Here is a 24,194-nt window from a genome sequence, read left to right as displayed (position 1 = left end):
TCTTTGCTGTAGGATGTTCACACATTGCACTCTGGATACAGCCGAAAGGTATAGAAGTTCCAGTTTAGTGTGAGGTGAAGCATACATCTCACACACTTCACTTTATTTAGAGATTATGGGATTAGAGCAGTGCAGTGAGTCTGATAAAAAAGAAAGTGGAACATTATCTCATTTTTAAAAATGCATAATTATCACTTTTCATGCCTGTGATGTTGACAGCGCTGCAGCAGTCCTGTTCTCTCAGATTCTTCTGTCCTGCAGAACTTTTTGCAGAAATGCAGACATTTTCCTTATCTATACAGATTGGTCTCTGTAGATGTCAACTGTACACACTTCTCTATGGTGAAGATGGAGTGTGTGGCCGGAAATCTGTGAAAAAGGTGACACTGACCGATTAACTCTCAGATTAGATTCTTCAAGATGGAGATGATTTCATACAGCAGCAGTTCCTCCTGTACTCACTGAGGATCAGTGGTAGGCTGTCAGGGCCAGCAAGGCCTTCTCTGCTGGCCTAAACAGCATTGTTCTGAATCACTGACTTGCATTTTAATATATTTAATACATTTTTCCATGACTGTGTATTAAATTATTCCCAATCGTCTATTTTCTACATTTCATAGCGTTTCTCTTGGTTGCGCTGCTTCTAGTAGTGTATATTTATGATAAAAGTATTTATCCAATCATATTTCAGCCAGTGGCTGACATCATGTGTTGCCAGAGTGAAAGAAATCTGCCTTAAGGCCTTCAGAATCAATAGTGCAGGCGCCCGGAGCTTAAAATAAGTGGCAATGAAATTGTTCCATTAACCAATCAGATTTCGAGTTGGCGTCACTGGGGCCATCTAGCAGGCATACGATTACGTCAGCAATTTCCCGTCTTTTTTTTGTATAATTGGAGTAGTCAGAGGCAGCGAACCGCCCAAACTAAATAAAATATATATATTTTAACTCACAATGGCTGACAGAGGAGAAGAAATCGATTTGGTGAAGGCCAGTGAAGGCCTAGGTGTGAAATGGCCCCCCACTGCTGAGGATACAGATGAATATAAAGGGCAAGAACACATGTGTTTTGGGGTTTTATATGTTTTATTTGGTACCATGGTGTTTCAGTTTACGCTAAATGAGAACATAACTACACACCTACTGTCACATTTAACTTTCAGCATTCAACAAAGACAAAAGCACATTAAGATGAATTATAAGAGAAAGTTGTCATTTCAGACTGTGTGTGTGTGTGTGTGTGTGTGATGGTGAGGGTGTGTTATAGTGGACTATGATGGTGATGATGAGTAACTGAAAAAAAGAAGCTAGGACTAAAACCTTCACGTTCCTGTTAAACACTAAGCTACAGAGGGTCAGTCTTCAGTACTCTGGTACAGCAGAACTTCAGTTCTTTGGTACTTTAGTACTTCTGTACATCCTAGGCAGAGTTGCATGTTTTCTCCATGTTGCTGTGTGAGGAACCTACACAGGGATCTGTGCGCACTCCGGAGTGCCACACTCATGCTACAGAGACATAGAGAAAGACTTCAGGGATTTGATCTCACAACCTGCTGATGATGAGCTGAAATACTCTCTATATTCTCTCTGTTTCTCTCCACACAGAGGAATAAAACACAAACAAAATAAACACAGCATTGTGTACCTGTAGGTTTGGGGTGCATTAGAGTCAGAGGTAACTCCACTGCCACATCACTGAGAGAGAGAGAGAGAGAGAGAGAGAGAGAACGAGCAAAAGAGGGGGGTAATAGAAATGTAATGAAGGCTGATGGAGATTAAATTATTTTAAAATCTTTGCTGTTTTGTATTAAGATAATAAAGTTTACCTGCCAGTCAGACCTCCCAAAAGCCTGAAACACACACACACACATACATGAGTTTATTGCATCAGTAAGGACATACACACAGTAAATTTACAGTAAACATTATTGAAAAGGAATTTATAAAGTTGTTATTAATTGAATATTCAGAGCAAGTATCTCACCCTGCTCCAGACACCAGCAGATGAACCGTGATTTTATAAAAGACCATGATTCCCAAAATCTCTCTGTCCATACCCGGTCTCACACTGTGCACACACACACACACACACAGCATATATTTATCATAAGCATCATAATAATGACATTTAACTGTACAGAGTGTGTGTGTGTGTGTGTGTGAGACTGACAGGGTGGTGGATGCTAGGTTTGTGTCCTCGTATTTTAGTTTTCCATCCACAGAAAGTCCTCGTTTCTCTCTGTTCTGAGCCAGCAGTGGTGTGACACGAAAAACTTTCTCGAACGTTGAGTTTGCTTCCACTGTCTCCCTGTGAAGAGCAAACAAAGAGCCCTGGATCACTTACACTCTCAACACACTCGCAAGACCATAACAAAAGGAAACAAAATGGCTGAGGGTGGGGTTTAGGACAAGGGCCAGAGATATGATTGGACATGGGGTTTGTATAAGGCTATATGTTGTCTGAGAGGTAGGATAAGTATAAGGGGAGGCATTAGTGTTTTTTGAAAGGTGGGGTCTGTAAGTGGGTGGAGACAGTATAAGTGGCAGGGCTATGTGAAAGGTCGGGTCAGAATGTGGGTGGAGTAAGTATAATGAGCAGGGTTATGTGAAAGTTGTGGTCTGAATGTGGGTGGAGTAAGAATAACAGATGGGGTTATGTGAAAGGTGGGGTCTGTATGTGGGTGGAGTCAGAATAATGGGTGGGGTTATGTGAAAGGTGGGGTCTGTATGTGGGTGGAGTCAGAATAATGGGTGGGGTTATGTGAAAGGTGGGGTCTGTATATGGGTGGAGTCAGAATAACGGGCAGGGTTATGTGAAAGGTGGGGTCTGTATGTGGGTGGAGTCAGAATAATGGGTGGGGTTATGTGAAAGGTGGGGTCTGTATGTGGGTGGAGTCAGAATAACGGGCGGGGTTATGTGAAAGGTGGGGTCTGTATGTGGGTGGAGTCAGAATAACGGCGGGGTTATGTGAAAGGTGGGGTCTGTTTGTGGGTTTGAGACGAACAGCATGTGGACATTAGATTTGTGAAGTAATGTGTAACAGTAAAGTCATAGACACTCACGCAAACTCTTCATTCAGAACACACTTGGTATATTTATCAGCAGAGTACAGAATCACATCTGTTGTCTGATCAACTGCAAAACACAACATTCCACTTATTATTTTCTAAAATATTCAGTAAACAATTTAAAAGCATTTGTGAATTTTGTATTTTTTGTGATGAGAGTGTGTGTGTGTGTGTGTGTGTACGTGTGTGTGCAAGTGCGTTTGTGTGTTTTTGTGTGTGTGTGTGTGTGTACGTGCGTTTGTGTGTGGGTTTTGTGTGTGTGTGTGCGTGCGTTTGTGTGTGGGTTTTTGTGTGTGTGTGTGCATGCGTTTGTGTGTGGGTGTTTTTTGTGTGTGTGTATGCGTGTTTGTGTGTGTGGACAGAATTAAACTCACCAGTGATTCTGAATTTGTTCACCACTTTGCCGGTGTCGTTCTTTACCTTCACTTTAACAGGAATGGTTTCTCCATGGTAATAAACCTGTTAGCAACACGAATAAAACATGTCAATTCTCGTGTATCAGACACATACAACACAAGGACATTACAACACTATAACACTACAATGTTACAACACTACAACATGACAATAACACTACAATGTTACAACACAATGACATTATGACACTATAACACTACAACGTTAAACACTACAACATTACTATAACACTACAACGTTAAACACTACAACATTACAATAAAACTACAATGTTAAACAATACAACATTACTATAACACTACAACGTTAAACACTACAACGTTAAACACTACATTACTATAACACTACAACGTTAAACACTACAACATTACTATAACACTACAACGTTAAACACTACATTACTATAACACTACAATGTTAAACAATACAACATTACTATAACACTACAACGTTAAACACTACATTACTATAACACTACAACGTTAAACACTACATTACTATAACACTACAATGTTAAACAATACAACATTACTATAACACTATAACGTTAAACACTACAACATTACTATAACACTACAACGTTACTATAACACTACAATGTTAAACGATACAACATTACTATAACACTATAACGTTAAACACTACAACATTACTATAACACTACAACGTTACTATAACACTACAATGTTAAACAATACAACATTACTATAACACTACAACGTTAAACCCTACAACATTACTATAACACTACAACGTTACTATAACACTACAATGTTAAACAATACAACATTACTATAACACTACAACGTTAAACACTACAACATTACTATAACACTACAACGTTAAACACTACAACATTACTATAACACTACAACGTTACAATGCTACAACACTGTGGCTCTGAAACCGTACATCTTTCTCCAGAGACGCCTCCAGCAGCAGCGGTTTGTCTGACAGCATGAAGCTCTTACAGAGTTCTGCTCTTTGTCCAGTTCCTGTGTTTACTGGGGCATACTGAGACTTACGGATAATCAGACGGCATGTATCCCTGAAAGACACACACACAACTATAGCAAAACGTCTTTATTAACATGTTTATAAGCTAGAAAATAAAATAAATAAATTAAATATTCCTACATAAACATTCACCCAGTACAGCCTGTGTAAAAACTAGCGTCCTGTCTATTTGCACAGCACCAAGGAAAATAAATATTAACATATAGCAGAGATACTAGCATACACAATATTCCACTAGTAATAGCATTATTAATACACAGTGTAAACTGCACATCAGGTAACACTGTGAAACCAAATAATTACAATCATTTAGCATTAACTATTAGCATACCAGCCCTATTAGCATGAAGTGTACCACAAGCATTAGCATACAGCATGAATACATTGTATAGCATAAATAAACTGGATATAGTGATATTAGCATATATTATGACATCTTTCTCACTTTTTATCAATTTTCTCATTCAGATCTTCGGCCTGCTTAGCGACATAGGCTTTCACCTCGAAGTCCACACCACAGGGCTGGAAAAGAGGAGCACATGAGATGAGATGAGATCTTCACCTCTATTTCTGCTTAGATTTTTATTCAGGATGGATCAGTACCTTCTTCCCCTGATCGTCAGGTCCGGGCTGTAGGGTGATGGAACAGGGAAGATTGGTTGGGATCTGAAATGGAGAAAACAAAGCTCTCATATGCAGGGTTCCTCATGGTTCCTCATGGTTCCTGATGATCTCATTTTACTTTGATGGTAAACATGAGACAATGTCATATCTTTATTGGGTTCTGCTGGTGTTTATGAACCTTTAAAAGAAATTTTTAGAAACCTGGAGGAAACCATTTGAGACAGCAGCACTCAGCCTAAACCTCCAGCACCTTTTAGGGGAGCTGCAGTCAAAACTGTGGGACATGTTTAGTGTGTGTCTGTGTGTGTGTGTGTGTGTGTGTGGTACCTCGAAAGTGAAGGCGTACGCTTGCTCGCCAGCTTTCTTCAGCAGTGTGTTGTGCATGTCAGTGAGCTTTGGTTTGTGTCCAGCATCAGGATAAAGCTGAATGTGATTAATCCAGATGTCCTTCCTGAAAATTAGCCCGATCACGTCCAGGTCCTCATTACCATACCGAAAAGCACAGCATAGCTGAACCCACACTGTACACACACATACACACACATACACACACACACACACTTATAACATGTCTTATTTTCTGCTACTGAAGTACACCAATCATGGCATAACACTATGACCACCTGCCTAATATTGTGTTTGTCCCCCTTTTGCTTCCTGACCCGTCATGCACTGTGTATTATGACACCTTTCTATCAGAACCAGCATTAACTTCTTCAGCAATTTGAGCAACAGTAGCTCGTCTGTTGGATCGGATCACACGGGCCAGCCTTCACTCCCCACATGCATCAATGAGCCTTGACTGCCCATGACCCTGTCACCGGTTCACCACTGTTCATTTCTTGGACCACTTTTGATAGATACTGACCACTGCAGACCGGGAACACCACACAAGAGCTGCAGTTTTGGAGATGCTCTGATCCAGTCGTCTAGCCATCACAATTGGCCCTTGTCAAACTCACTCAAATCCTTACACTTGCCCATTATTCCTGCTTCTAACACATCAACTTTGAGGACAAATTGTTCACTTGCTGCCTAATATATCCCACCCACTAACAGGTGCCATGATGAGGAGATCATCAGTGTTATTCACTTCACCTCTCACTGCTCATGCCTGATCGGTGTATAATACAAAGTATTTATTACCTTTCCTGTCACCCAGGTCTTTGGGATCAATCTTCACAACACCCTCTGCAAGAAAAACAAACACACACATACACACACAAACACACACACACACAGTCTCAGTAAACCCATCACACACTTTATTTTACACTTTACTTCATTTCAGGTTCATTCTTTCCTCACCAACAGACTCCACGCTGTCCACGTTATCAATATAATCCCTTTTCCCCAGGTACAGAGTAAGCTGAACACACAAACACACACACACACATACACACACACACAAAGGTACAAAACAAAATAATCATCTTGATGTTTTGGATTTTTCGGTAAATATGTAAATCTCAATCAATTACAATGTTATTGCTCTCAATATAAATTCATTTAAAATGATTATAGTCAAATGTTTATATTTATATCTCATGCAGAACAACTCACCTGACCATTACCACTGGTCTTCTTAAAAACCCTGAAACAAAAAAACAAATCAATAACTAACTGTATAGATAGATAGATAGATAGATAGATAGATAGATAGATAGATAGATAGATAGATAGATAGATAGATAGATAGATAGATAGATAGATAGATAGATAGATAGATAGATAGACACAAACACTCCTACATGTAATGTTCTTAGGCATTAATTAAATGATTATTGAAATAAATTTCCACATAAAAGTGTGTATGTTGTGTTTATGTAATAAAGACTGTATTACTGCAGTAAATAAATAAAATGTCTACTCACTTGTCCACCATGTTTCCTGATTCAAAGAATAATTATCTGTAAAATATTTTCAGTGTTAATTACAATTCTGAACATAAACCTAAACATAACATCAGAGACACAGAGCAGGCTGCTTAAGTGTGTGTGCGTGCGTGTGTGCGTGAATCTGATATAATGAGATTACAGCTTTACAGAATTAGAGATTAAAGAATTAAAATCCTCTTAAATTCAGCGAGTTGGAGTTTCTGTATTTAACCTTTATGATCTCTACAGTATTTACACTCACATTGTGTTTATTCCTGAACAATTTTATAGTCAGTCTTCATGAATCTGCTGTTAGATGTTTTATATTCAAGTTCAACTAAGTAGAAAGAACTTTACTGATGATGGTTTGGAGTTTTTCTGCTTTTCACTCAATGCCTTTGACTTTCATACACAGAACTCATTCAAACTCAAACTCTTCTCAGTTACTGACACTTCAATGTGTGAAGTGTGTGATTATCGGTGGAAATATAAAATAGTCAGCAAATAAATCAAATATTCAGTGACAGTAAAACCAAACACACAAAACAAATACAAAATCTAAATATTCATAAAGTTTAGCGTTGATACTGTAGATGAATAGAATGATGACAAAGGAGAGCTTTAGTTAAGAACAACCTTCAAACAGCAGCATAGCGATCGTCATTCAGAGACAATCAAGTAATCATCACTTTCTCTCTCTTTCCCTCTTTGTCCATTTATCCCTCTCTCTCCTCCTCTATCTCGCACTTTCTCTCTCCATCTCTCCTTCTGTGTCTCTCCTGATGTGGTGTGATTTCATATTAAATTTCATCATAAAACACACACACACACACACGACACCCCCAACTCCACCTACATCACCATCCCAGTGCTCAGCATCATGTAGATGCTCCGGCTCCCTGCCTTACCTTGTGTGCTGATGTGGGTGTGCAGTCGATCACTCCTGGTCTCAGCGTGGTGCCTGTGGTGTCAGAGAGAGTGTGGGTGTGTGATTTATACCTGCATCCTGATCCCTCCCTTCACCTCCATTCACACTTCCACTAATCCCATTAACTAATCACTAATGAACTATTTACAACCACGACGAGGTAAAAATAAAACCAAGGATTGTGTTAAGACCTGTGTTCAGGTGATGGGCTGCCCAGGGTGGGGTGGGGTGGGGTGCATGGAGGGGCATGGGGTTTTCTACTAGAGTGAAAGCATTATTTAACCCTTTTTAGGTTTCATCAAATTCACCACTACTTAACTAACTACACCCTCAGACACTAAACACCCCAAAAAACACTGCAGCAAACTCGCTGTGATTAAACACACACCAAAATCTCAATCTGGGGTCAGATCTTTTAGGCTCAGGGTTAGATGTCATTTCTGATTGAGTTCTGTGCATTGTCCAGTGTGTTTTCATCTTGTCTGATAGTGTCTTAAATCTTAAATCTGTGTGCCGTCAATGTGGGATTTGTGTGTGTGTGTGTGTGGGACTGACAGATGGGGAAACTCCTAAAACTCCTAACGTTAATGCACTTATGCTTCAGCTTAGCACACACACACACACACACACACACCTTATCACTGGACACTGCAGAGAATGAAAGAGATTTTCCATCAGACATTATAAGATAAATCAAAGATTGTTGCGCTTATTTATGGTCACATTTAGCTTTTAGATCATTCTGCTCTATTGCCCCTCTTTGTTCATATCAATCATTTATTTTCTGAAGAAAAGAAATAAAGTTGTGCCAATAGATTAAACTGGAATATGAAAAAAATCTTAACTTGTCATGTTACTTAGAAACCACAGAGAAATGTAAACTCCTCTGTCCTGTAAATGTGGGAGAACATAAGGTTCAAACTTTACCTCTGAATGGTATACAGCACTGACACTGGAGACTGTGTGACACAAACAGAAAATCCAACAGTAACAACATTGTGAAGAGTGTACTGTAGACGTCCCTGTGTATGAGCGGTTACTATGGAAAAGATAAGGAATCAGATAATATCAATAATATAAAGTTGCTCTACTGTCAGAGCTGACCACCAATCACAAATTACATCATAAATAAATAAACACAGGGCTAATTTTACTATGCTTTTCTGAATTGTGTGGTTGTGTGTGTGTGTGTGTGTGTGTGTGTCCGTGTTCATGTAATGACCTTTGGTTGCTTTGGTTAATCCCCTTTTCTAAAAGTGCTGAAGTTCTGAAATAGAAAGACTCGAGTAACTGTACACACACACACACACACACAGTCTCAGAGAAGTAACTCTGGATGTCCCTTATCACCTATTTTATAAGTCATTAAACTAATCTGATATTTTACGCTCCTAATCCCTATTTTCCAAGAACGTGTTTTTTTAAAACTATAATCTGACTGTCCTGTTCTTCTAACAGACTGATGACCTTTACAGGGTTAAAGCCGAAAGCTGGTTTCTGATTATGAGCTGGAATTAAAACAAACAAACAAACAAACAAACAAAAAAAACTCTGAACACACCCAAACACAATAAACATAAAGGAATGAATGAAGTGTTAAATAATTTGGAAAAATGATTTCATTCATTTGATAACACCTTCATCAGCATGTTTAAATGAAAACCAAAGCTGGAGTTCCTTCATCACTTCCTTCCTCACCTCACTCAGAGCAAAAATGATGACTTGTTGTAAAGTTAGTTCATTAGTCACTAGATTTATAGATTTAATGCTGATGTTTATGACATCTTTGTTTTCACTGATTTAAAATAATCTCTGAGATGAAATTCAGAAGACATTAACACAGCAACATGGGCATTACACAGAACTGCACATTCACAGCAAGCAAGTGATAAATCTCTCATAATTCAGCTGCTGAGTAAAATATTCTCATTTAAAATGATAACAGTGTTAATATTATACTCGGGAGGTGTGTGTGTGTGTGGTCAGGTAGGTACTGCAGTGTCTCTCTGCGGCTGTTCTCCCGGACCTCGTCCCAAACCGCGCACTCGCTCCCTACACAGTGTTAATCTAGCAGACTGAAATGACCAGCACGCGCCGCCGTTTAATGCCATTTGCTGCTTGGCTGCGACATAAAAATTTCAGAATGTCACCAGAACCGTCAAAGGCAGTATATTCACATCGCAGGGCACCTAACAAGGCGAACTATGTAGTATGTTAGTAGGCGGATTGGGACGCAACCGCCGCCTCACATAGTCCCGCAGAGAAGCTGATGGAAGGAGGCAAGTTGTGAGAAAAAGAAAAAGGCGGGATTTAATGTCCTCTTGAAAAAGGGTACATTTATTCAGAATGGCGGAGTCCGGCCAGTTTCGAGGTCTGCCCCGGATCCGGAGGGCTGCGGTAAGATTATTGCCATTTTTAAGGTTTTATTTTCAATGCCAGATTTTTTCACTGCATAGCATCCGAGCTAACAGAGGTGGTTAGCATAGCATCAGCTGGCTGTGTTCCAAATCCACACTCAGAGTTATACACATGAGTACTAATATTACTACTTCTAATAATAATGATGATGATGGACTGTATCTATGCATTGTTTCTCATAAGTTTTTTTTTAAGAAAACATTTGTGTTTAATGGGGGGGTAAAAATGGGGGGGGGGTGATGGTGGGGTGATGAGTGTGTGTAGTTTGCATGTGACCCCGGGGCTTCCTCAGTATACCCCAGTTTCTTCCCCCAGTTCCAAGACATGTTTTGTATGCTGACTCGCATCACAGTGTGTGTGTGTGTGTGTGTGTGTGTGTGCCCTGTGATAGACTGGCATCCTGTCCAGAGTGAACCAGGGTTGACTCCAGGTTCCCTGTGACCCATCAGGATGAGCGGTGCAGAGAAGGGATGGATGGATGGATGGATGGATTGATGGATGGATGGAAAAATATTTACATGATGAACTTTGTTTTTATATTAACAACACCATCATTCCGAATCCGTAATGAATTGTAATTAATTATGAACATGATGTGAAACACCATTCCAAACACAGTAACTGCTTTCCATTGGCTTTGTACATGCACAATGACCATGTTTAATCTAATCTATATGTTTATTGATCCTAATTTGTATCTTTCACAAAACATAATCTAATGTAATTAGACACCACACTATGAAATTCTAAAATGAAAACATATCGAGGATAGTAGTGAAATTTAACACAGAATACTAATAATATAACAAAACTTTTACAATGAAAGATGTCTGTGCTTCATAATTAGCGGAAGTAAGAGTGTTCAGCATTGTGTTAGAGGTGATATGTAATTTCCTAATGGAACCTCTTAGTGTTAGCTAACTTGCTGTGTCTGTGTGTGTGTGTGTAATACAGGATGAGTGTCGGATCTCACTGGGTTTTATTGATTTTGTGTCTCTCAGATTAACAAGTCCACAGTAAGACTGAGATTGAGATTCAGTCCAGACCTGAACCTCCGAGGAAATCTTTTACATAGAGAGAGAGAGAGAGAGAGAGGATTTAGAAGTTAGGAGCAGGTTTAAAATTACAGTGAAATATCCGTAGTTTCCACCAGGGGGCGCATCCAGACCGTACACCTGTTTTAATGCTTTTGTTATACTGCAAATAGATAGATAGATAGATAGATAGATAGATAGATAGATAGATAGATAGATAGATAGATAGATAGATAGATACTATGATAGACTTATCTGTATTTTTCAGGCCTCAATTCCTGGAAATCTGCACCTGGTTCTGGTTCTAAGGCCCAAAAACCAGCCTCAAGGCACCGGCACAGACCTGGGATTCCGCTTCTGTCAGGATGACTTCACTATTAAAATGCCTGTGAGGAGCAACCACGCACACACACACTCCCTCACATGCATACACATACACACACCCACACACACACTCAGTGATCAGAAAATTGAGTTAAATAACCGAAGCTGGAGAGAGAGACCTGAGCTTAAGCCCTCTTCCTAGTTTAATTTCTTAGAAATTCCTGGCTCTCTTCTCACATGAAGATTTCTCTTCACCTCTTTGTTTCCTCCATACTGTTGAACAACTCCAGAGCTCCATTCTGAGTCCTCACTATTTACAGTTCTTCACTTCTCTCTCTATTTGCAAACACAAACAAAAATTAGATTTAGAGATGACCGCAGCCTTTTCTCTTTTGTGTGTGTGTGTGTGTGTGTGTGTGGGTGGGTCAGGTGATCATGCTGAGTTCAGTCACTGATCTGCTGCGTTATATTGATGAGAACCAGTTGAGCACTGATTTCAGTGGAACTCTCGAGTGCTGCGCCACAGACTGGATTGTCCTGAGGACGGTCAGCAGATTTACACACACTTACAAATGTCAATGCTAAACTGGTGGCCATAAGCCTTCATTACTGGTTACCAAAACTAAACTTGCAATCTACACCCTCTGTTTATAAGGGACATTATGGACATCTCTTTTTCACTGTGATGCTGTGTGTGGTGTTAATGACACTGCGCAAAGCTCAGTGTTGTGTAGTAACTGTTTGTGCCCCCTGTAGGCGATAGAGAGTTTTGCAGTGATGGTGAAGGATGTTGCTCAGCTGCTGCAGGTGTTTGGAACTGAACTGGCCGAGACTGAACTACCAGAGGAACCGAATGCTATCGAGTACCTGCTCCGCTCTCACACTGACAAATACAGGCAGATGAAGGTACCTTCTAACTGATGGACCGACTGTGTGAACCTAGCCAAGACCTGAACATTAACATGAACATTAACACAATGACAATATCATATAAGTAAATACCATGTATGAAAGTGGTGTGTGTGTGTGTGTGTGCAATGTTGAACGTAGTGAATAGATGTCTGAATAAGTGAGTAAATGAGTGTGTTATTGATGACAGGATGATATTCGCTCAGTGATGAAGGAGGGACGTCAGATCCTGTCTAATCTGGAAGGAGTTAAAAAGACAGAGGACAGAGACATTGCTCAGGACAGCAACACTGTACAGAGGTAATCATTAATATCTACTAACAATTAAAAAAATCATAAATATAATTATATATATCATAAATATAATCAGTAAATATAAATAATCCATAAATCATCTTGTCATTTATTTATTAATGAATTATTTTGTGTGTGTGTGTGTGTTTGCAGACTTCTGACCCAGCTCAGGGACATGGAGATGGCATTTGATGGGTTCTTTGAGAAACACCACCTAAAAATGCAGCAGTATCTGCAGCTGCTCCGCTACGAGCTGAGCTTTCATGAGGTGTGCTGAGGAGAACGTTCTCCACCAGAACCCACACCAACACACATCACACACAACCGGTTGACCTGATCAAAACACACAATTAAAACAGAGGGTTAGGAGTGTGCCCCCAGATCTTTTTAATAAAATGACACACAATAGTGAAGTGAGGTATGTGTGTGTGTGAACAAATGTAAAATATCTACATTTACATCTGAAACAGAAGGTTTTTGCACTCTCAAACAAGTACAGGTCATACACTATATTGCCAAAAGTATTCGCTCACCTGCCTTGACTCGCATATGAACTTAAGTGACATCCCATTCCTAATCCATAGGGTTCAATATGACGTCGGTCCACCCTTTGCAGCTATAACAGCTTCAACTCTTCTGGGAAGGCTGTCCACAAGGTTTAGGAGTGTGTTTATGGGAATTTTTGACCATTCTTCCAGAAGCGCATTTGTGAGGTCACACACTGATGTTGGACGAGAAGGCCTGGCTCTCAGTCTCCGCTCTAATTCATCCCAAAGGTGTTCTATCGGGTTGAGGTCAGGACTCTGTGCAGGCCAGTCAAGTTCATCCACACCAGACTCTGTCATCCATGTCTTTATGGACCTTGCTTTGCGCACTGGTGCACAGTCATGTTGGAAGAGGAAGGGGCCAGCTCCAAACTGTTCCCACAAAGTTGGGAGCATGGAATTGTCCAAAATGTCTTGGTATGCTGAAGCATTCAGCATTCAGCTTTCACTGGAACTAAGGGGCCAAGCCCAGCTCCTGAAAAACAACCCCACACCATAATCCCCCCTCCACCAAACTTTACACTTGGCACAATGCAGTCAGACAAGTACTGTTCTCCTGGCAACCACCAAACCCAGACTCGTCCATCAGATTGCCAGATGGAGAAGCGCGATTCGTCACTCCAGAGAATGCGTCTCCACTGCTCTAGAGTCCAGTGGCGGCGTGCTTCACACCACTGCATCCAATGCTTTGCATTGCACTTGGTGATGTATGGCTTGGATGCAGCTGCTCGGCCATGGAAACCCATTCCATGAAGCTCTCTGCGCACTGTTCTTGAGCTAATCTGAAGGCCACATGAAGTTTGGAGGTCTGTAGCGATTGACTCTGCAGAAAGTTGGCGACCTCTTCGCACTATGCGCCTCAGCATCCGCTGACCCCGCTCCGTCAGTTTACGTGGCCTACCACTTCGTGGCTGAGTTGCTGTCGTTCCCAAACACTTCCACGTTCTTATAATACAGCTGACAGTTGACTGTGGAATATTTAGGAGAGAGGAAATTTCATGACTGGATTTGTTGCACAGGTGGCATCCTATCACAGTTCCACGCTGGAATTCACTAAGCTCCTGAGAGCGACCCATTCTTTCACAAATGTTTGTAAAAACAGTCTGCATGCCTAGGTGCTTGATTTTATACACCTGTGGCCATGGAAGTGATTGGAACACCTGATTCTGATTATTTGGATGGGTGAGCGAATACTTTTGGCAATATAGTGTACATTATGTTACAGATGGAGGTGAAGCTGGAGGAGCTGATTGTCCGAGAGAAAGCGATTCCTGCTGCAGGAGTGACAGCAGTTCAGACACAACAACTCCTAACAGAATTACAAGCTCTTGACTCCATCGCTGAGGTACACAATATTCAAAAACACACACACAATGAAAGAGAGAAAATGTTTAATCTCTAGAATGCACTGCACATTTTCATTCCTAGGGTCAGTCTGACTGTCTTTCTGTGTGTGTGTGTGCAGGAAGAGATGGGTCGTGCTCAGATTGTCATCCTTCATGGTCATCAGTTAGCGGCGAGTCATCACTACGCCCTGGCTCTCATTGTCCAGCGCTGTAATGAACTGCGTCATCACTGTGACACACTGACCACTGCCCTACGCAACAAACACACCTCACTCACACACGCACACAGTCTACAGCTGCACCTTGAGGAGGTACATACATACACATTAATAACACAGATTAACAACACAGCTAAGGAATTCATCTGAGTCACTGTGTTTATTGTGTGTGTGTGTGTGTAGGTAGTGCGTTGGTGTGATGAGAGTGTGTATCTGCTGGCCGGTCAGATGGTTGATAAGTTCCAATCTAAAGAAGGAGCTCAGGAAGCTCTGAATGATATTCAGAGACTGCTGGAGACCAAACCAGCACTCAGCTCCACTACTGACACATGCACACCTGAGATACAGGTATACACACACACACACACACACACTCTTGCCTACATGACTGATGTCACATGTCAAAAAAATCATATATAAACAGATACAGTAATATGCATACAGAGCTAATGTGTGTATGTGTGTGTCAGGCTCAGGTGACAGTTGTGATGGAGAAGTTCTCCTCAGTGCAGGTGATGCTGGAGAACAGACAGGCATGTTTGCGTAAACTCACCTGCGTTCAGGTGAGACCCATCCAGCCTGTCTCCCCAAGACCAGAGAGCCCGACCCGCATCAAATCCCCGCTGTTCTCCCCCAAACACAGTACGCCATCATCACCACCTTCATCATCCGCATAATCATTTTCATCATCTTCATCACTGTTAAGAAGTGATGTTAATAATAATACAGTGGTTTACTGTCAGAGCATTATAGTATTTTTACAGTATTATGACATCAACCCATAAACCTGCACCTGTTTCCTCCTTTTAAATAAAACCTTTTTCCTGGCTTACCCAAAGAGAACTCTGGACCTCTAGTTCTGTTCTGTAATGTAGTGAACGTCTCTGTCTCACACTCCTCCTCTCTGGCTTCAGGTTTTGATGTGAACTCCAGTCTGAAGTTCTCTTTTGATCTCTCTCTCCCGGGAAAAAAAAATGCACGCAAGAACAATGGCAACAAGAAGGTTAGAATGTCATGCATGTGTGTGTGTGTGTGTGTGTGTGTGTTTTTAGCAGTTAGGGATTAACTCTGTGTGTGTGTGTGTGTATGTGTGTGCAGATTGAGGTGGTGCATGAGGAGAGTCATGGGGGTGTGTGTCAAGAAGCAGAGGGAGCAGACAACTCTGAACAACATCGATGGTCTGAACACAGACACACAGAGTGTCACTGGATGTCACTTTGTCTCATTTATATCACTGCATATAACGTGTGTGTGTGTGTGTGTGTGCAGTCATGTGATGAAGGAACTGATTGACACAGAGAAGGTTTATGTGGAGGAATTGCTCAGTGTTCTACTGGTGAGAAACACTATTGTGACACACACACACAACCACACACACTTATACACACAGTGTGTACAACTAATGTATGTGTGTGTGTTAGGGTTACCGAGCTGAGATGGATAACCCCGCTCTCTCTCACATCCTGCCATCGGAGCTGAAAGACAAGAAGGAGGTTTTATTTGGGAATCTGCCAGAAATTTACAAATTTCACTGCAGGTATAAACACACAAGCATAAATATAAATACCTGCACACACACCCCAGTATCTCTTCTGTACATATATATATATATATATATATATATATATATATATATTGTGTGTGTATTAGGATATTTGTTCAGGATCTGGAGAGCTGCCGAGAGACTCCGGAGAGAGTGGGAGCGAGATTTCTAGAGAGAGTGAGCAAGAAACACACAGACACAACACATTAACGTTGAATAATACACACTGTGATATACACTACAACACCCACACTGATACACATTGTAATACACTACACACCATATAACCCAATAACGGATACTGCAACATACACTGACTGTGACAGTACATTACAAGTGTGTGTGTGTGTCTGTGTGTGTACACCTGTCCCACTTTGCGTATTCACTGGTGTGCTTTACAGAAGGAGAACTTTCAGGTGTATGAGCGTTACTGTCAGAATAAACCTCGCTCAGAGGCGATGTGGAGGCAGTGTGCAGACTCTCCATTTTTCCAGGTACTCTATCCTCCTGATGAACCGCAACTGGTTAGAACCTTTGCGCTCATACAGTACATATATATATGATTTGGGACACATTTACTGTTACACACCAGGATGTTGCAGATTTTAATATATACTGTATATCATGGTATAAAGTCATTACCTGTACAGCTGTGACGTGTGAAATGTTCTCTGTCTGTAGGAATGTAAGAGAAAATTGAAGCACAAGCTGGATTTGGATTCATATTTACTGAAACCTGTTCAGCGTCTAACCAAATATCAGCTCTTGCTGAAGGTACACACCTGTGTTATAAATTACACACCTTACATCACAGTGATGCTGAGCAGATTATTATTCTAAACACACACACTGCTATTTGCTGAGACATACACTCCACTACACAAAGCCTTTTCTCATTTACTTTGAGTAATATCAAGCATAAACACCTGATCTCTGAGTAACACCTGTGTGTGTGTGTGTGTGCACTTCATTCACATTTGGTCTGATCTGAAGTATAATAAAAATAACAACAATTATTATTATTATTATTATTATTACATGATTCGATAAAATGCAATCATAAGGATTTAATTATATAATTTTGTACTGCTCTTTTCATGGTGAGTCTATTTCACTTTAGATCTGTGTGTGTGTGTGTGTGTGTGTGTGTGTGTGTGGTTGTATGTGTAGGAGCTGCTGAAGCACAGTACACACTCACAGTATGTGTGTGAACTCCAGGGGGCACTAAACGTCATGTTGAACCTCCTCAAATCTGTTAATGACTCCATGCACCAGATTGCCATCACTGGATATGAGGTGTAGTGTGTGTGTGTGTCTGTGTGTGTGTGTGTTATTAGTATCTTTCAATGGACATGGTGCAGCTTTAAAACAATAATAGTACTAATACAGTGTGTGTGTCTGCAGGGTGACCTGTGTGACCTGGGTCGGTTGTTAATGCAGGGTTCATTCAGTGTGTGGATGAGCAGAAAGTCATCACGTGTGAAGGACATGGCTCGTTTTAAACCCATGCAGAGACACCTGTTCCTCCACGAGAGGGCACTGCTGCTCTGTAAAAGGCGGGACGAGAATGGAGACGGAGCTGACCGCACTGCCTCCTACAGCTTTAAACATTGTCTCAGGGTCAGAACACACACACAGATTCTAGAGCATACTTTAATGTGGAATTTAGGACCCAAAGCTCCATCCCATGTTAGAGTTCATAGTTAGGCTTAGCTGGTGCCCTTTCTATACCCTTTGATGCCATTTGGGACAGGGCACAGTTTTGCAGATATTATATGGGACCCAGCCATCAATCAGAACTTCAGTAAAGTTTCTAATGGTTTGTATTTTAAAAAAAGTCCAAAATGAGGGCATAACTAACACTGCAAGCTGACTGTGTGTGTTGCTCTGCAGATGAGTGCTGTGGGTATCACAGAGAATGTTAAAGGAGATGTGAAGAAGTTTGAGATCTGGTACAGTGGGAGAGAAGAAGTGTATGTAGTGCAGGTACAGTATATATCCCAGTTTCATACCTTATGTTCCTTACTGTCAATACGCTGTTGCCTAATCTCTATACTCTACTCCCTAATCCCTACCCTCCACTCCCCCCTAATCCCTATACCCTGCTGCTTAATCCCTACCCTCCACTCCCTAATCCTTATACCCTGCTACCTCATCTCTAAACTCCACTCCCTAATCCTTATACCCTGCTGCCTAATCTCTATGCTCCACTCCCTAATCTTTATACTGTGCTACCTTATCTCTACACTCCCCTCCCTAAACCCTATACCCTGTTGCCTAATCTCTACACTCTATTCCCTAAACCCTATACCCTGCTGCCTAATCTCAACACTCCACTCCCTAAACCCTATACCCTGCCCCCTAATCCCTACATCCTGCCCCCTAATCCCTATACCCTGCTGCCTAATCTCTACTCTCCTCTCCCTAAACCATATACCCTGCCCCCAATCCCTACACCATGCCCCCTAATCCCAATACCCTGCTACCTAATCTCTACACTCCACTCCCTTAACTGTATACCCTGCCCCCTAATCCTTACACGCTGCCCCCTAATCCCAATACCCTGCTGCCTGATCTCTACACTCCACTCCCTAAACCGTATATATCCTACTGCCTAACCTCTACACTCCACTCCCAAATCCCTATACCCTGTTGCCTAATCTCTATACTCCACTCCCTAATCCTATACCCTGCTACCTAATCTCTACACTCCACTCCCTAATCCTTATACCCTGCTACCTAATTTGTAAACCCTAATACCAAGCCCCTGCACATCCCTACACCTGTAACCCAACTCCTAAGGAACACACTAATACAGCATATTGTGTGTGTGTGTGTATGTTTCAGGCCCCAACAGTTGAGGTGAAGTCAGCTTGGCTCAGTGAGATCAGAAAAATCCTCACAAACCATCAAAAAACTGCTCAAGGTTTCTTTCTCTCTCTGTCTCTCTCTCTCTCTCTCTCTCTCTCTGTCTCTCACACACAGACTCACACACACACACTTGTAAATACAGCATTCTTATCAAATTTAGAAACGGCCAACCTCTCTCTCTCTCTGTCTCTATCTCAGATGAAGGTAATGGTGCTGTAGACTCTCTCTCCCCTCTTCTTGTGAACAGGTGAAGCTCAGTCTGTGCAGCAGAACACACACACACACAAACTACATAAGCTTTGCGTTATTGGCAAAGATTGATGTAATTGTTCTGCTGCACACATACATTATTCTGCATCATGAAAGTGTGTGTGTGTGTGTGTGTGAGAGAGAGAATGTAGCAGCATGTATTCCAGACTTCAACTGAATATGTCTTTTAGGTTATTTGAGAACAATGATATGGATGTACAGTTAAATTCAGTATTTTTGGCACTGTTCATGAAAAGGAGTGGCCTTGTAAAATTCTGATCACATATAGCAAGTGATATATAGATTTAATTCAGACATCATTTAGCAAAGACATTTTCAGATTGCAACCTTTCATAAATCCAGATGTAGATTTAGACTTCTGATGGCCAACAGTGAGGAGGAAACATTCTGAGATTACATGAAGAAAAAAAACGTATTTAAAGCATAACACACACAAAAAAATCTCAGTCCTCCATTACGCACAACAATTTAATCTCCTTTATACTGTTAGGTTTGTGCTTGCGGTCATTCTCTTCAGAGATAATATCAAAACAGATTAAACATGTTTGCCTCCTCATTTCAATACTTCATATCGATGTAAATCACAACAGAGGTTTTGCAGAGTATGACCATTTGCTAAAAATAATTAAGCAAATAATTAAGCAAAAATAAAGCAAAATACTATCCTTAAAAGAGTTTTTATGATCATAGTCCATGGTAAGGAAGAGTAGGAATTTTTTTTTTCCACGATTTGTATTAAAATTCTGAATCATTGCTTGTGACGTCCATTTTACACAGCCATTTTTATGGTGAAGGGTGCCAATATTTTTGGACTAGACTGTTTGATCTGTAGGTTTGGGGTAATTTCATTCCAGATCAGTTCGTCCAGGACACTACGGTAAAGTAGAAATTTGTAATTTAAGTATAATTATGGCAACGAATAAAATTGCTAAGATGTAAAATGTACAGTATGGTTTAATGTTAGAATCATGGTGTGTTATATTTTAAAATATTTTATGGTATCACGCCTTTATCTCACCGTATACAACGCATTTGGTCTCTGAGTGTGTTCTGGTACATCCTGGTTGAATGAGAACTGACCCCAAACCTGTAGAGTTCTTGCTTGTGACTGTGTGTGTGTGTGTTTGTGTTGTGCCTGTTTCTGTTCGTCTGTGTGCCATGCGATCTGATTATCTGATTGGTCAGTATGGAGAGGGTGTCAGCCTGCATGCCCTGGAGTCCCGCCCCCATCGCAGGCTGTTCAGGTTGTTTTGATGTCCCTCCTAACAGTAAGGGGGCGCCGGTGCACTCAGACGAGTCAGGGAGCTCTAGTCCAGTTCTAACGGACCCTGTGATGTTCTCACCTCGACCACAGAGTCGCAACCGCCGCAGTGAGTGTGGGGATGGACAGATCAGGGTGGTCTGGTGGGGTTTCTAGGGGTTGGATGGAGGGAGGAAGGTGAATTTGGGCTTGTTTGCATGGGAGTTTAAAGATCTTTGATGCAGTTTACCCTGTTTAGAGCTTTTAGGGTGTTTGGGGTCATTCTGGGCAATTAGAAGGGCAACTGGGGTAATTTGGAGTTATTCAAGGATGCTTGCTGCCCATGCAAGAATGTTTGGGATCATCTGAAGGCTGTTCATGTTAGTTTGAGGGATTAAGAGGCAGCAGTCATTAGGGTCTGGGGACATGTAGCATCACAAGACCATTTATATTCTCTGGGTCCATACTGGCAGTTTTAAGGATCTATTAATAACAATTTGATATAGTTTACAGTGACTGCAGGAGTGGTAGATTGGAGCCACTTTTGAGCATTATTTTGGATCATGTAACAAACCAGGCTTTGACTATTAGAGTCTTTTGTAGTTATTTAGAGCACTTAGGAGCTGCAAGATGGGATTTATAGTTCAGGATCATATTCAGTAGTTTGGTCATGTAGTGTTTGGTAAACAGTCCTGGTGTGTGTTACAGGTTGGCCAGGAACCTCGAACTCTGTGGATATTTGTGAGACTTTAGAGGATTGGACCACTGATCTGTCCTTCATCTCCGACTCGGATGAGGAAGATGAGGTCCTGCTGGTGAGAAAGATCTCGATTTAAATATTGAACGTTAGTTCTGAATTTGTGCATAAGAACTGAACAGAATTGCTGTCTGGCACTGAACGTACATCACCTTCACAAAACTAGGAACAGTTTAAATACTGTTTATAGCCACAGATTTGTTAACATTTAAAAGTTTCAGGTTGCTGGGAAATACCGAGCCCTGGTGGATCACCTGAAGTGTGGTAAAGATGAGGTCATCATAAAACACGGTGATGTCATCCACTTACTGCAGGAGAGCACAGCGGGCCGATGGTGATGGTTTTAAAATGAATGACTAATAAACAGATAATTGATCATGACACAAACTAATGACTGTGGTGTATTTACACCTGCACTGCTTTAGGCACGTAAAAAACCTGACTCGTGGAGGTGAGGGAAAACTTCCAGCTGATGCCCTGAACATAATTCTGGGAAATGTAGACAGGAGTCATGTGATCAGACCCAGACGTGAATTTACAGTGAGTTAATCTTTTATTTCATCTTACAGAGTAAATTCACTGAAATTTTCTATAACAAGTACAACAATACCGACAGCTGCTAACTCCGCTAACTCCACCTCCCACCTTAACCTGTATAAACCTGTGTATGTGTGAGAAAAGAGGCAGAATTATCTGAGTCTAGATTCCTACATCATCAGCTCTTGTTTGTTTGTTTTTAACAAATCCCCTCAACCCCTTCAGTGACCGATTGAGTTGCCCGACAAACCTAGAATACAGATTACCTGTGATGCAGATTCTTGATATTTGTAGCAGATTAAACTCGAGCAAAACACCAAGTGTTACAGAAATATTCTATAAATTGCCCACTTTACTCTAGGTTATGTAATGCAAACAAATTCTATGGACTAATGGTCTGTGTGTGTGTGTGTGTTTTTCACAGGCTCGGGAAATATAAGCAGAGTGACAAACACGCCGTGATGATATCCTCCATGTTCAAGGAAACTTCTACATTATTATTCAGCCTGGAGACACACACACACACAACATCCAGCTGAAAACAGAACCGTATTTCCTGGACTGCAGGTCATGTAGTGTGCTCCGAAGCAGAGCTTTGTAGCTGTTGCAGTAAATAGAGTTTGATGAACTATAAAATGATTCAGTTTTTATAAACGGTTTAGAGGTAAAAGGTAGCATTCTAATGTGGTTTCATATGAAAAGGAAAGAGTTGACTCATATAGTCCAGATAATACTGTAAGCAATGCATGTGATTCCTTTTCTCCTCTTTCCCACTCTGTGTTCTTTGCTTTCCATAAACTCTGAACATTTCTGCACATCCTCATATCCAGTCTTCCCATTTACCATCACCACAGTATGTCAGTCCATCATAAGTGTGTTTACTGGAGATTTCTGCACCCAGGACCATCTTGAGAACCTCTGGAGGTAACGGGAACAAATTCTCTAGTTCACATTTCATTGCCTTCAACGACAGAATCCCATCATCCGCTGTGTAGTGTGAGCCGTGTGCTAGAGCTTGCTGAGTGTGTGTACCACAATGCTAATTCTTCTTTATGTCTAGAGATTTTCATACACAGGCTGACTTCAACTAAATATTTATCATTTCTAAATCAGACTTTGTACATTCCACAAATTCCTCTTCAGTTTAAAACAAACATGACACTCTTGTGTGTTAGCGTGGCTACTTCCAGCAGGTTTGTGCTTCTCTACAGCATGTGACAGAAAGAAACACTCACTAGTTTTAGGATCTACTTCGTGCCAAATCACACATTTTTACATAACAGTGCTTTGTTTCTAATCCGGTTTTATACTTTGTTAGTGTTTTCATAGCATTGTGGATTTGTTACAGTTTATGTGTTGGTTTAACGCTTCACTTTACACACACACACACACACACACACAGCAGTGTTAAGGAATACTTCATAGCCTTTCGTCTTCCTCGCTGGTGCGTGCTAAACTGGCTTTGCTAATTCCACTGCTCAGGCGGTTCTGAAGGTGTGTTTTAGAGCTGAATGTATGAAGCCATAAATGTCAAAAAGAAGCTTTAGATGCAAAGCTACATGTGGAGGAGAAGGTTTTTGTAGTGTATGATCTATTTAACTACATGTTGAAGCACAAGATGTATAATGCTATAAAAAGCCATTTTTCATTGAATGTAAATATACACTATTATCCCATTGTGCCAAAACGAATGTGTTCATGCTTCATTTTTATTTTTTGCTGTTAAGAAAACACAAAGACACACATCCAGCAGTTGAACAGTGTTCACTGAGTAGTTAATTATTTACCTATTAGCTAATGCCTGCTTCTGATCTATTGCGTCATGATCACTGACGACGTTAAGGCTAACTACTGATCTCACCATAATGTCGTACTTTGTGGAGTCTATTTAGAATTTTTATTGGATTTTTTTTTTTTTTTTAGCTGATTACTAACTAAAACTGTGTCCCGAATGCTA

The 24,194-nt window shown here is 40.9% G+C and overlaps 2 protein-coding genes across 6 annotated transcripts; one reads left to right on the top strand and one right to left on the bottom strand.

The window, feature by feature from the left end:
• Positions 1–1,419: 1,419 nt before the first annotated feature.
• arr3a (arrestin 3a, retinal (X-arrestin)) lies at positions 1,420–8,133 on the bottom strand. The gene is made up of 16 exons (XM_058412422.1): positions 7,912–8,133; positions 7,001–7,036; positions 6,690–6,720; positions 6,435–6,495; positions 6,273–6,317; positions 5,454–5,647; positions 5,106–5,168; positions 4,948–5,024; positions 4,398–4,533; positions 3,443–3,527; positions 3,063–3,135; positions 2,170–2,307; positions 1,984–2,067; positions 1,826–1,849; positions 1,645–1,694; positions 1,420–1,463 (listed from the first exon to the last, which is right to left on the bottom strand). Exons 2-16 carry the CDS (start codon positions 7,009–7,011, stop codon positions 1,420–1,422), a joined length of 1,116 nt encoding a protein of 371 aa, XP_058268405.1. The 5' UTR covers positions 7,012–7,036; positions 7,912–8,133.
• Positions 8,134–9,951: 1,818 nt separating this feature from the next.
• Positions 9,952–24,190, top strand: LOC131367311 (proto-oncogene DBL). 5 transcript variants are annotated; one of them, XM_058412658.1, is made up of 27 exons: positions 9,952–10,328; positions 11,652–11,771; positions 12,137–12,253; positions 12,464–12,613; positions 12,807–12,916; positions 13,064–13,178; positions 14,681–14,800; positions 14,921–15,112; positions 15,203–15,367; positions 15,490–15,661; positions 15,934–16,022; positions 16,118–16,197; positions 16,289–16,355; positions 16,441–16,556; positions 16,670–16,739; positions 16,964–17,056; positions 17,244–17,336; positions 17,733–17,858; positions 17,967–18,182; positions 18,456–18,548; positions 19,410–19,488; positions 19,632–19,680; positions 20,973–21,073; positions 21,652–21,758; positions 21,922–22,034; positions 22,126–22,229; positions 22,662–24,190. In XM_058412658.1, exons 1-27 carry the CDS (start codon positions 10,278–10,280, stop codon positions 22,697–22,699), a joined length of 2,946 nt encoding a protein of 981 aa, XP_058268641.1. In that variant the 5' UTR covers positions 9,952–10,277; the 3' UTR covers positions 22,700–24,190. The 5 variants fall into 5 exon arrangements, with proteins under 5 accessions (XP_058268641.1, XP_058268638.1, XP_058268642.1 ...); XM_058412655.1 differs by having other exon boundaries at positions 20,889–21,073; XM_058412657.1 differs by having other exon boundaries at positions 9,953–10,328; positions 20,889–21,073; positions 22,126–22,240.
• Positions 24,191–24,194: the final 4 nt, after the last annotated feature.

This window comes from Hemibagrus wyckioides, linkage group LG16 (genome assembly GCF_019097595.1).
Source record: "Hemibagrus wyckioides isolate EC202008001 linkage group LG16, SWU_Hwy_1.0, whole genome shotgun sequence".
Classification (NCBI taxonomy): domain Eukaryota; kingdom Metazoa; phylum Chordata; class Actinopteri; order Siluriformes; family Bagridae; genus Hemibagrus; species Hemibagrus wyckioides.
Note: the sequence above shows the minus strand (reverse complement) of the source record. Positions and strands in the feature narration are given on the sequence as shown.